This window comes from Monopterus albus, unplaced genomic scaffold, assembly GCF_001952655.1.
Source record: "Monopterus albus unplaced genomic scaffold, M_albus_1.0 scaffold478.1, whole genome shotgun sequence".
NCBI lineage: Eukaryota > Metazoa > Chordata > Actinopteri > Synbranchiformes > Synbranchidae > Monopterus > Monopterus albus.
Genome location: NW_018128358.1, coordinates 72,341 through 85,073, shown reverse-complemented (window position 1 = coordinate 85,073; position 12,733 = coordinate 72,341). Strand labels below are relative to the sequence as shown.

Sequence of the window (12,733 nt, the reverse complement as noted above, 5' to 3'; positions counted from 1 at the left end):
GCTGTCAGCCACTGTTATGACTTCCCTGTGCTCTGGGCTGTTGATGGTAGGTAACGCATTTTCCACCTTTAGCTATGAAACCCAGGGTGTGAAGTAGTCACTAATGAGCTTACAATGACATCTAGAGCCATTAATGTCTGTTTGGGTCTTGCTGCATGACTCCTGCAGTTGACATCCAGATAGTGCGAGGCCTATTGATTGCAGCACTTTGCCTAGGCATGCTGGGGTTTGTGCTGAGCCTGATGGGTATGGAGTGCACCTTCATTGGGGGAAAAGACCGGTCAAAGCACAAGATCATCTTCGCTGGGGGATGGTGCCACATAATCAGTGGTAAATGTCTAGTTTCATCAAGAGTATGTACCTGTAGAACACTGAAAACCTGTCTTGTGTGGTCTTTTAAATGACTTGTAGCACAATTAGTAAGTAATTAAAAAAATTGTAATTTGTTCTGACTTTAAACTTCATTAAAGACATATACTAGATACATAATTGGCTTTTTAAACATTGTATTTTACTTAATATAAATCTGAGATTAAAACAACTGCACTCGATTATCCCCTAAATCGGGCTGGTTTGTGCATGACTGTACTATACACACATAAAATCACAAACACCTAGTATATTTTAGCAAATAGATGATGTTGAAGGAGGCATCTTCCCCTGTATCGTCCTTTGATATGACACTGGGTATATAGGATAGTTTTTTTCTGTGATTCAAGATTTTATTACATAGTTAAAGGCTAAGGTCAGTCATTTTCTATATTAACAGTATTTTCAACACTCCCCATACAAAGACTAAAACCAACGATGATTTCCCTTTGTTCACAGTTAATGTCCGTCAGTCAGTCCTGTATTAGCTTATTTGTTTGTGCCATAAGCCTCCATTGTTGTTCAAAAACACTTACTGTACAAACTAATCGGAGAAACACACTGCTGCACTGGCTAATATATTCCCTCATTAGAAAATGCCCTGATATTGTTACGGCTGAGTCGTATCTGAACAGAAAAGGCAGGACTCAAGGAGATGCAGGGCTCGTACCCAGGTCAGGGAAATATTTATTGTAAGGCGAAAACAAGAAGACCACGAGGATTCAGTAGCGGGTCTCAGGCGGCTGCGGTTGAAGAGATCGGGAGCGTAGATTTAGCAAAGATGCCGGTAACAAGACGAGAACATTAGCTGACGACGAGGACACACCAACGCCGTGCTTAAGTACCGCTCCGATGATTGGGAGCAGGTCAGAGCTGGTGTACCTCGTCGCCGAGATTGTGCATCTATTCGGGGAGGGCGCCGATTCCGCGGCAACCCCGGTGCCCGTTGATGAGGTGCTTGGAACGGCATGAACCACGGATGTAACAGATATTTGTTTTAAATGTTGCTCTAGAGGCTCCGCACAGCCATAACTTTTTACAGCGACCGAGCAAGAGGCAACTGCCCATACACAAGATCTCTGGATATTCTTAACAAATCAGGGTCTTATGCTTCATATGGCGGACAATAACTGTGAGCAGAGAGAATTCATTCTTAGCTTTAATAACTGTATGGGGAATGTCTGACATATTGTTAATAAAGAACATTACTGTCCTCATTCTTTAAGTAATATTTGCTGCTTATAATGTTTTTAAAGAACCAATAGGCCTACCCATGTATTTATTGTGTTTATTTTATTCCTATCATACCACAGGTTTGTCTATAAACAAAAATATCTTGCTGCTATTTGTTGTCATCAGTTTGTATGGTTGCCATGCACACTTTGTAAGTTTTTCTCTGCTTCTACCAACATGATTTGTCTTCAGGTTTGATAGCCACATGTGGGTATGCTGTTTTTATGCAGTACGTCTTAACATACTTCAACCCTGACCCAGATGGACTGGAGTAAGTTAACAGGCGCAAAAGCTGAATACTGTGTAACATCTTTTAGGAAAATTACTTTTAATAATAAAACACAAATATTTAATCTCACAGTTTGTTTTTGTTTTAACACCAACAGTTATAACCTTGGAAGCCCAGTGCTCCTGGGCTGGGTTGGCGCAGCCATTCACATGACTGGTGGCTTTTTCTACCTGTGGTCAGTATGGATACAGTTGTGTAGAAGAGAGGACAAGTGAGTACAGATGCATGTTGTTGTTCTAACATGTCAGGACAAGTGATTACATTACTCTCCACATCCTCAATAAATACCAGCATCACATGTGCTGAAGTGAAATGACTCATTATCCACAAAGCACAAGGCTCTGTTAGTGCAGAATGGTTTAAACGTCAGTGTACAGATGTTCACCATGGGTCCATAACTCCAAATAAATGCTAATGCTGCTCCATGACTATCATATTTATTTCTATAGCCCAATATCTCAAGCCACAAATTTGTCTCAGGGGGAAAGGATGAAGGGAAAACTCCCTCTAAAAGCTCTGTAACGGAAAAATGGGGGAAACCATGGGAAGAGCAAATGTATTTACAGATTGTTTCTGCTGCCCCCAAGTGGCCAAAATCAGTGCAGGTTATCCTATTTTTTAAAATCTACTATGGAGCGCTATCAAGTCTATTGTAATGTATTAGCTATGATGCAGTTCTTTCAAACAACAAAAATTAGCCCTGTCATGCAATAATGTGTGTCACTCCCTCCAGGGTTATCAAAATCCAGCCGCTACCAGACCCAGAGCAAAACCAGTCTACCGTGTCAGAGATCCCCTCAGCCACCAAAGTGGCCTCTGCTCCTGAGCCTCCCATCTCATCAAGATCAGAAGACACAACCAAATCTGCACACACATCCAGGTCAAGGGGGAAAACCCCCACATCTGCGAGATCAGAGTCAGGCTCAGAGTCTACCCGCTTGTCAATATCCAGTATGTCAACTTTGTCCAAGTCAAGAAGCAGCAGTGTTAGCAGGACAGCATCATCAGCGTCGGGCAGTTCGAGGAATGAGACTAGCCCGTTCATGAAAACTTCTTATATTTGAATAGATGTAAATCATTGTGTAAAGGAAAAATTTAATTTATGAATCTGTGGCAAAAACAAGTGTATTTGTATTTAAACCAGTGTAAGAAATCCTGGTCTTAAAAATCTTTTTCATTGAACTGACCTGTATACACTTCTTGCTGCATGTTTATCATCTATAATATGTATATATGTAACCATATTGACTCAGTACAACAAAGTGTAACCAATATAATGTTGACCTTTGTGTATCCTTTTACACCACAAATAAACTTAACTAAACAGTGTCTGCTCTGCTGTTATTCAAACCTTCACACAAATAGCAGCAGCAGTGAGAGTGGTGGACCCTTTCCTTTACAAGACCTTATCTGGCGTTATCAACTCTGCCTTTTCAGTTGAATTTAAGCTATGTCGCTATTAATAAAAGACTGCTAACTTTATGCACATTGAAAACGCAGTGAAATAAGATTAAGTACTACACAATGTCTAAGCATCTCAGTACCTATTTCCAAGAAATTAGTGAAGGCTCTTTTACTTACCAGGGTGAAAGGATGAGAGGGAGACTGGCTCTGATCTGGACCTGCTGCTCTCCATATTGAGCTGGAGCAATGTTGGCTGCATTCTTGCAATTGACCTTCAGAGGTAAGCAAATAAGAATTAGAGAAAACAAACAGAAAACTGCACCTGAAGCACTTTAACTTTACTGTTAAAAAATGTTTTACAAAATTTTCCTTTTTAATTGACAGATTTTTCCAAAATATTGTAGGTTAATAAAATTCTTAAAATATATTGTGAAATTACATGCCACAAGTAAATTAACAGGAAAATCTTGTAGCTGTGAATTAGCATAAAGTTCCCATTTTTACAGTTACAACTTCAAAATAATTGTACAAATATTAACCTATTACAGTTTCACAATCTGAACTAGCAGACCTCCCAGCATGAATTATGTGACGGTTAAATCTCTTTGGTTACTCTTTTATATTTCCAGGTTCATTCATTCATTCATTTTCTACCGTTTAGTCCCTGAACGGGGTCACGGGGGTGGGGGCCAGAGCCAATCCCGGCCGGCAATCGGGCGAAGGCGGGGTACACCCTGGACAGGTCGCCAATCCATCGCAGGGCTATTTCCAGGTTAAAGAACCCATTTGTGTAGAAAAAATAATGCTGTATATATTAAGCCTACAGTGATATTTTTTTATAAAAAATAGGTAATGCATACTATGGTGAAGGTTAGTATTGATAGATTTTAATTGAAATATAAAAAAATTCATGCCCACTTTATGTTGGCCTATGATTATACACAGCGTCATCAGTTATCTTGTATAATCAGTAAATCATTAAATGAAATCTTTATTTTTGCTGACTCGCTCTTTGCTATTGTTTTCAGTCTATGCAAAGCTGAGCTACCCATCGTCTGGGTGTAGTAAACATATAAAACAAATAGTTACACTTCAATAGATAGTGTCCAATCAAGAACCAATGAACTTGTTGCTTATTAAATGATGATAGATTTTAAAGCAGTACAGCAACAGCAGCAAATATCCCAAAGGAAAAAAGGAATCATATTATTTTAGTTAAAGAGCTGAATTTATGGAAAAGATGTAGCAAGAAATTGAAAATGTGTACTAAACTCTGTTAAGGTAAAAAATAATTTAATGAACAAATATAAAAATGGCTGATCAGGATGACATTTTGTCAGAGTAAAATTTACCTTGATGTGTTTTTTTTTTTTTGACTTCACTTAGTGTGTGTATTTTAAGGGGTGGACGCATTAAGCTGCAGGTTTCCTCCTGAGAGTCTTTATACTATGTTATATTGTTTAGATTTTTTTTTCAGCCATTGCGGAAACAGCTTCTCGGAACATCCACCCACTGGTTCATCTTGTTTTTCCCCATCCACCCTCCCTTAAAGAGGCGTATCAGATGTGGCTGGACAGTTTATACATAAACAAAGTGAGTTGTTGTTTTTTTTTTTTACACAAAAACGCAGATGGGTGAAAATGAAAATAACAAATGGGCTTTAAATAACACTGATTAGAAGGTGCATGAGTAAAATGCAAAACAGTGGCCAGTTTTAATTGTAAATTTTAAATGTAATAAGCCTCCAGATGCGAAACTACAACAGCTGGCACTGTAGCCCTATCTAAAAGCCTGAAGTAGGGCTGGGCAAATTTGATAAATAATCACAAATGTATTATTATTGCTGTTGTTTCTGAATGCATTTAACACTCTCTGCAGCGTGCAGACAAGTTCCTTAAAACAGATATATAATATATAAAGCTATTTGAAAATAAAATAATAATATATAATACAAAAACATATATATAAAAAAAATTCCCCACTCGCCCCTCACTTTGGGGTGGTCTCGTATTCCTTCCTTCAAGCTGTGCAAAGATGCCCCTGAGACAATCCAGCACATAGCAGTGGGGTGCTAGATGCTAGCAGGCAGAGCATACATGGAACACCATAACCAAGTGGCTGGCATAGTGCACAGAAACATCTGTGCCGAGTACAGGCTGGAAGTCCCAAAGTCAAAATGGGATACACCTCCAAAGGTGGTTGAGAATAACCAAGCTAAGATCCTGTGGGACTTCCAGATACAAACTGACAAACTGGTAATGACCAACCAACCGGACATAGTAGTGGTAGACAAACAGAAGAAGAAGGCTGTAGTGATAGATGTAGCAATCCCAAGTAATAGCAACATCAGGAAGAAGGAACACAAGAAGCTTGAGAAATACCAAGGGCTGAAAGAAGAGCTAGAAAAGATGTGCAAGGTGAAGGCACAAGTGGTCCCCATGGTAATAGGAACATTGGGGGCTGTGATCCCCAAACTGGGAGAGTGGCTCCCACAGATCCCAGGAACAACATCTGAGAGCTCTGTCCAGAAGAGTGCAATGCTAGGAACAGCTAAGATACTGCACAGGACCCTCAAGCTCCCAGGCCTCTGGTAGAGGAGTCGAGCTTGACGGAAGAAATAAGACCACTCCAAAGTGGGGCGAGTGGGGAATTATATACATTTTATTTTTTTGGCAACCTAAGCCATATTTTCTATTCATGCATGACATGAAACAAAATATTTTCTAATTTAATGCAAGAAAATATGCAAGACTGGTCTGGGAGGATCAGCAAAAAGGGAAAAACTGCCACATCAAAAATAACTTAACTTGAATTTTTTTGAAGTTAAAATAAAAATTTGTTACACAGCTTGATTTTGCAACCCTAACCTATAACCTAATCAAAACATAAGGGTAGTAATACTTCCCTGTTCATGCCTGTGCTGGGAACATAAAGGATGCTTACTGAGCAAAACTATCTAAAAGATTAGATAAAAGCCAAATGTCCACACCTTTGCATCAGTAATGACACAGTGGAAGAAGTCAGTCCAGTTTCCCACACTGTCATGTATTTTAAAGCTTTAACAGTAATCTCTGTGTTAAATCAATTCAGCTCTACTGGGCCTAGAGGAGCAACACTCACCATGGAGTACAGGATGACAGTGATGTACATAGAGATCGTTTGCTTCATGTCCTGCCTGTGTGGCTGGATCTTGGTGTGTTCCACTATTCCCACAGACTTCTGGATGGTGTCCGAGGATTCAGGAAGCGTGCTGATGACAGCCGATTTCTACCACAACCTGTGGAAAGACTGCATGACAGATGGCACAGGGGTTACTGTGTGCAAGGATTACGCCTCCATGATGGCCCTGTCAGGTAGGATAGTCTGAAAATGTGAGGTTTATTAAGATAAAATGCACAACAAGACTGCCTATTTAGCACAGCACAATACATTTAGCATGCTTATTGTGGTCTTTTATCTACCTAAAAATATAAGATACAAATTCTAGTGTTGGTTCCAGCACACCACTCCCCAGTGACCTTCTACAGCACTATAACCAGTGGAGGGATGGATTTCAGCTGTTGCTGCATTTCACTTTATTCGGTTTTCTTTCAGTGTACCTACATGTCTGCAGAGCTCTCACGGTCTGCTCCGTCATCACCGGCTTCTTTGGAGGTGTCCTCACACTCATAGGGATGAAATGCACTAAAATAGGCGGGTCAGAGACTGCCAGTGCAAGAGTGACCTTTGCAGCTGGTATAACCTACCTGGTTTCAGGTAAAAGAAACCATCCAGGAATATTATATCATAACATCAAACTTAAAATATAAAACAACAGTGAAATATGCATTCAGGATGTTTAATAAAAGCATATTTTATGCTAGCATTCTGTGGAATGATTACCTACACATGGTGGGCCAACAGATCCATATCAGACTTTCTGAACCCAGCTTACCTGCAATTGAAGTGAGTCCTTTTCCAGCAGTTTGAATATTATAACAAGTCCCTTATAAATTACATTTTAAAACAGCGATATTTAAAAAGTGCAGAAAAACAAACCACAACCATTGATATACCTTTATATTTGCTGTTCAGGTATGAACTTGGAGCTGCGATTTTCATTGGCTGGGGAGGCTCGTTCCTTCTCCTCTTTGGAGGGATGGTACTGAGTTACTTCTCTGGAAAAGAATGTTTCCAGTCGAGGTAAATATAGTCACTCAAACTGTGTTATTACTGACCACAACTATCTGTACTGCATCTATATCAAAGCCAAAAGTAGTACAAGTAATTGCTTGAGTAGAAACACTAAGATAAATGAACTTCACTGTGGTGCTCCACTTTCAACCTCAGTTCCCTGAAAAGGCCTCTGAGACCATTCACTTATGGCAGCAGCCGGAGCGACGACAAGGACTGGTCAGACCTTGAACAGGGACACCTTTGTCTGAGCTGGTGGGAAACTCTGGTTGCTTTTTTTGCAGGAGGTTACACCAGGAGACCAATTCCTCTCTCATCATGTCTGTACATTCAATATGAAGCTAGAACAGGTTAGTTTATCTTGGCATAAAGACTGGACATGGGGAAGCAGCAAACCTGGCTCTGTCAGAGAAGCTAAGAAGAAGCTTTATTTATTGTAATACATACAACGAAATTATGTTTGGAGCCGAGGGCCCAGGCCGCAGCGTGCATACGCGCCGCTATCACGGGCAACGGGTGGGGGGGGTTCAGTGTTTTGCACAAGGACACTTCGACATGTGGACTGCGGGCACCGAGATTCAAACCTTCAAACTTCCGGTTGGGAGATGACTGCTCTACCCACCACACCACTGTCACCTCCCCCAGTGCTGACAAAATTCACCTAGCATCATATTAAGACTACCTAATTAACACGTAATTGATCATTTGTTCAATCTTTACAGAGAAACTGTAAAAATGTATATTTGTGTTTTTACTGACTGTTACCTGTGGGATTATTTCTTGGGGGTGGGGACTCTTGACAGACTGCTACCACCTGCAAGGTAAGGACGGTGAGACTGCGTTTTAATTGGAGACAAAAGCCACCATCTGTGCTGCATTAAAAAAAATAACTCTTAACTTGAATTTTTTGAAGTCAAAATATAAATTTGTTATGTCTGTGACTGTGTATGAACCCCACATGTATAATTACTTATTTTAAATGTTAATTGAAGCTTTTCCTGATACAGGTTTTAATTAGTTTCTGTTTCTGCAAAGAGCTCTGAAAAATCATTTTATGCTTTCAGAAACCTTTGTATATTTTGTGATAGCTTTCCTTCTGAAACAGATCCCCAAGGTTTCATCGGTGTAGCCTCTGCTCCTGAATTTCTTCGGAGTCACCAGAAGATGGTGATAAAACAGATGTTTTGAATACTTCGAATTTAAGATGATCTGCAGTCCCGTGACTTATCAACGGAGAGCCTCATACACAGGGACGAACCACTCTGACAGTTGAAAATGTTTGGTGAATAAAGTATGGTATACTTCCCATGTGCTCTAATTTTGATGAAGCTTTCATGGACATTGAACCTTACAGTGTGTGTACATTCTCAAAGAAATTATAAATCTGTTCAAACATTATAACTGCACCTTTTCAGTGCATCAGAAGAAGCAATTTCAGTTAATTTCAGGGTAGGATTTTCAAAACAGTCTACTGTCTGCAAGGGGGAGGTTCACACCACAATGGCCAGGTGGGAATTCTGGGACACCAGAGGGGGTATATATGAGCCAGTGATATTTAAGGAGGCCAATGCTGTCAGAAGGACCCACCACAGCTGTCGCTCCCCATAAAACCCCAGGTGCTCAAATTATGAACCAGTTTCATGGACAAGTTAACCAGTGAGACTGAGGGACTGACACAGATGACTTCAGGGCTACTGTCTCCGATAAATCAGCTAAAACCCCCCTGGTGATGCTAACCATCTGACAATCTTCTGGTTATTATTGGCACTACTGTCACTGATTTAGTTACTGTTAGTTTCACCTTGTATTGAATGCCATACCATTTAAGAAGCAAAAATAGAATAAAAATAGAATAAGAAAACTAAATTAAAGTAATTAGGATAAGAGAGAAATGTTATTTCGATTTTCTGTATGTCCTCCACATATAGTGAATTGACAAAAATATAAATCTTGATCATTAAAATAGAGGTAACAAATAAGCTTTAAATAACACTGATTAGAAGGTACATGTGAGTAAAATGCAAGACAGTAGCCAATTATAATTTTAAACTTTAAATGTAATAAGCCTCTAGATGTGAAACTACAACAACTGCCACTGCAGCCCTTGAAGAAGGGCTAGGAAAATTTGATAAATAGCTAGAGAATTGCATTTTCTGAAGAAAATGCGTATGGATGCTGAGTGTTGAAAGATTGCCCTGAAAATGCTGAACATTTTGACACCTGAATGTTTTTGCTAGCTGAAAGTAAGCTGAAGTAGAATTTTCCCATTCATTTGAATGGGGCAAGGTTTTCAAAATAAAGCTAAATATTTCAAAAGTATGAAGTTCAGAAAAATTCTGAAGAGAAGCATGAATGTCCTTGAAGAGCCTTTTTGATAACTTGGATTCTTGTTTATATGTAACACGACAGTATGAAGGCAAAGACGGAACCACTTGTGGTGAGCTAATTAACGAGCTAACTATTAGCTCGTTAGCAACGTTGTTAATGTCAACCGCTAAGCTAATGGTAGCATGTTAACTGAAGGTTTAATGGATAAACATAATGTAGCACTAAATGTGACTTTACAGAGTAATTCACATGGCAGCATACGTGGTAAATGAGAGTTGAAACTGTTTGGGAGATGAGACAGCTAACTTATTGCTTTTTCCCACAATGTCATTGCTGCTAACTACAGCACAAGCCACACTCCTGCATAAGGCAAGGAGGTAATGTCAGGCAGGCCATGATTAACAGCTGTTACTTGCAAATGTCTGACTCTTACAGTGTCATAACTACTCTTGTGTTCTTATGATAGCTCTTGCTAATTGACAGTTACAGGAAAAAAATATTTACAGCCAAACTGGTGCTGAGTGGGAGCAGAGTTTTGCCAACTATATATTTAGCTTATTTTGTTTTGGAATACTGGCTAGTTGTACGGTCACTGCAGTGACTCATTGCATTTTTACACCTGTACAGCAGATATTAAAATATTGTTTTGTCTGAGACACGGAATGTTGATCCTGCCCTGTGCTTTACTTTGTAAGTAGAGAAGTACTCCGGCTGAATATAAAATAAGATTGCATAACATGAATATGTACACTCACTGGCCACTTTATTAGGTACAGCTGTACAATTGTATGCCCTTCAGTGCAACACTTCTGCCTTAACATCTGTGTTTATGAAGCTCAAAATGTTAAAGGTGTTGTTGTACTGAACTTAATTATATTCAGAGGTGATCGTAATATTCTGATCTTCTCTTGTATGTGAATGGGCAGGACTAAAATATACAGACACCTCTGAATACAATGTAGTCCAGTACAACACCACCTTTAACTATGACCTTAGTAATGAACATATAATAGAATGTATACATTTAGGAGATTGTCACCAAAAACTGAAACATTTTGAGTTTCATAAACACAAATGTTAAGGCAGAAGTGTGGCATTGAAGTGAATACAGATGTACAGGTTGTCAGGTTTGCTCTATGCCACCTGCCTCTCATCCTTCTCTCTTTTTCTTCTGATTCTCTGTTACAGGTCCTGGCTTCTGCCTGTACTGGTTTCCCGTCATTACTCCAGCGATCTGCACCTCTGACTCTCTCCATTCAGTCTCTGCCTGCATGACCTGCTGCCAGTCATCTTTCATCTTCCTCGAGCCCAGCCGTCTCCGCTCTACCCCACCTGACTTCACTGGCCATAATCAGCTGTCTCAGCTTATCTTCAGTTCCTCCATCTGCCCTGCATTGCCACCTCCAGCTCCCCATTTGTGGACCCCTTGAGCTCTGCCTCCTCAGGCAGATGTTACCAGCATATTGACTGTTATCTCCATAACTTGTTTTCTCAGTGCAGTAAAGTTTGTTATCAGTATCGCACCTGCCATCTGGGTCCAGCCTGTTCGCTCACTCGTCTCCGCGAGTGCTCACCATAACACAGGTGGTCATAATGTTATACATGATCAGTGTATATTGATTATTAATCTGTTCATTAATGAAAAGTGAAAAGCTAAACTCTCCATTTTCTTTCTTCATATCTTAGTTGCATATCATGACTGTCTGTGATGCCATGCCAAGTAGGGGGTCTACTGTGTCCTTCAGGTGGGCCAACACCAGTCTTTCAAAGGACTTCATAACTACAGATGTCAGGGCGACAGGTCTGTGGTCGTTCAGTCCACTGATGGGGGTTTTCTTGGGGACTGGGATGATGGTGGAGCATTTGAAGCAGGAGGGTACTTCACACAGCTCTAGTGACCTGTTGAAAATGGGGGGCCAGCTGATTAGCATACACTTTCAGGCAGGAGGGAGGGGGGATCACACCATCTGGGCCTGGTGCCTTTCTGATCCTTTGTTTTTTGCCTGAGGTTTGAGCTTTTCAGAGTAGCTCCTCTTTGCTGCTCTGATTTCCCTTGTCAGTATGTTCCTTGCCTGCCTGTACAGAGTCCTGTCCTCACTTCTGTAAGCCTCCTTTTTGGCATGACGAAGCTGCTTGAGTGTTGTTGTGAACCATGGCTTGTTGTTGTTGTATGTGCAGAAGGCCTTTTTGGGCACACACACATCCTCACAAAAGCTGATATAAGACGTAACATTGTCAGTGAGTTCATCCAGGACTTAGCCTCCTCAGTACAGTGCTTCACTGTTTTGTCCACAGGCTTCGCAGCTTTAAGTTTCTGCCTGTAGGTTGGAATAAAATGGACCATACAGTGATCAGAGTCTGAGGCCTGCACAGGGGACAGAGTGATAGGTGTCTTTTATTGTGTAGCAGTGGTCCAGTGTGATTTTGGCCCTTGTGGGACAGATGATGTGCTGTCTGTATTTGGGCAGTTCGTGGGTGAGATTTGCTCTGTTCAAGTCCCCTGAACAATGAGTGGCAAGTCAGGATGTTCTAGCTCCAGGCTAGTTGTCTGTTGTGCCAGGAGCTATAGTGTGCTAGCGTAGGCCTGCGGCTTTAAATAGGCACCTACCAGTATGAAGCTTGAAAATTCACGGAAGTTGAACACTGAAATTTGAAGTAAAAGTTGCTTATTTGAATTTCTTTTTGGAAAAGAATTCTAATGAATATTTCATTTTGTCTTACAGGTGCCCTGCAGTCTGACGCCTCTCTTGTACCTATGTTTAACAGGAATTCTATCTTTCTTGTCCCACTCTGTTTTTTGGAATTTTGGACAGCTTGATGAATTTTGAAACACTTCGATGAACCTATTTTTTGGAACACATTTATTGGTGCCCTTGTTTATGGACAATCAGGTTAGTGGTACCTGATATGTATCTTTATTGATCTGAGAGTCTCTCT

At 40.4% G+C, this 12,733-nt stretch overlaps 2 protein-coding genes across 2 annotated transcripts in view; both read left to right on the top strand.

Moving 5' to 3' along the window:
- The window catches only part of LOC109952604 (claudin-10-like), a 3,287-nt gene extending 214 nt beyond the window's left edge, over nt 1–3,073 (top strand). Inside the window, 5 exon segments of the mRNA XM_020587768.1 lie at nt 1–46; nt 169–330; nt 1,795–1,873; nt 1,989–2,102; nt 2,625–3,073. The exon segment at nt 1–46 is cut by the window's left edge and continues 18 nt beyond it. Coding sequence (XP_020443424.1) covers nt 1–46; nt 169–330; nt 1,795–1,873; nt 1,989–2,102; nt 2,625–2,955 — 732 coding nt within the window. The 3' untranslated portion in view covers nt 2,956–3,073.
- A 3,289-nt stretch (nt 3,074–6,362) lies between these two features.
- LOC109952598 (claudin-10-like) lies at nt 6,363–7,481 on the top strand. Its single transcript, XM_020587755.1, has 4 exons — nt 6,363–6,648; nt 6,890–7,051; nt 7,159–7,240; nt 7,370–7,481. Exons 1-4 carry the CDS (start codon nt 6,417–6,419, stop codon nt 7,479–7,481), a joined length of 588 nt encoding a protein of 195 aa, XP_020443411.1. The 5' UTR covers nt 6,363–6,416.
- Nucleotides 7,482–12,733: the final 5,252 nt, after the last annotated feature.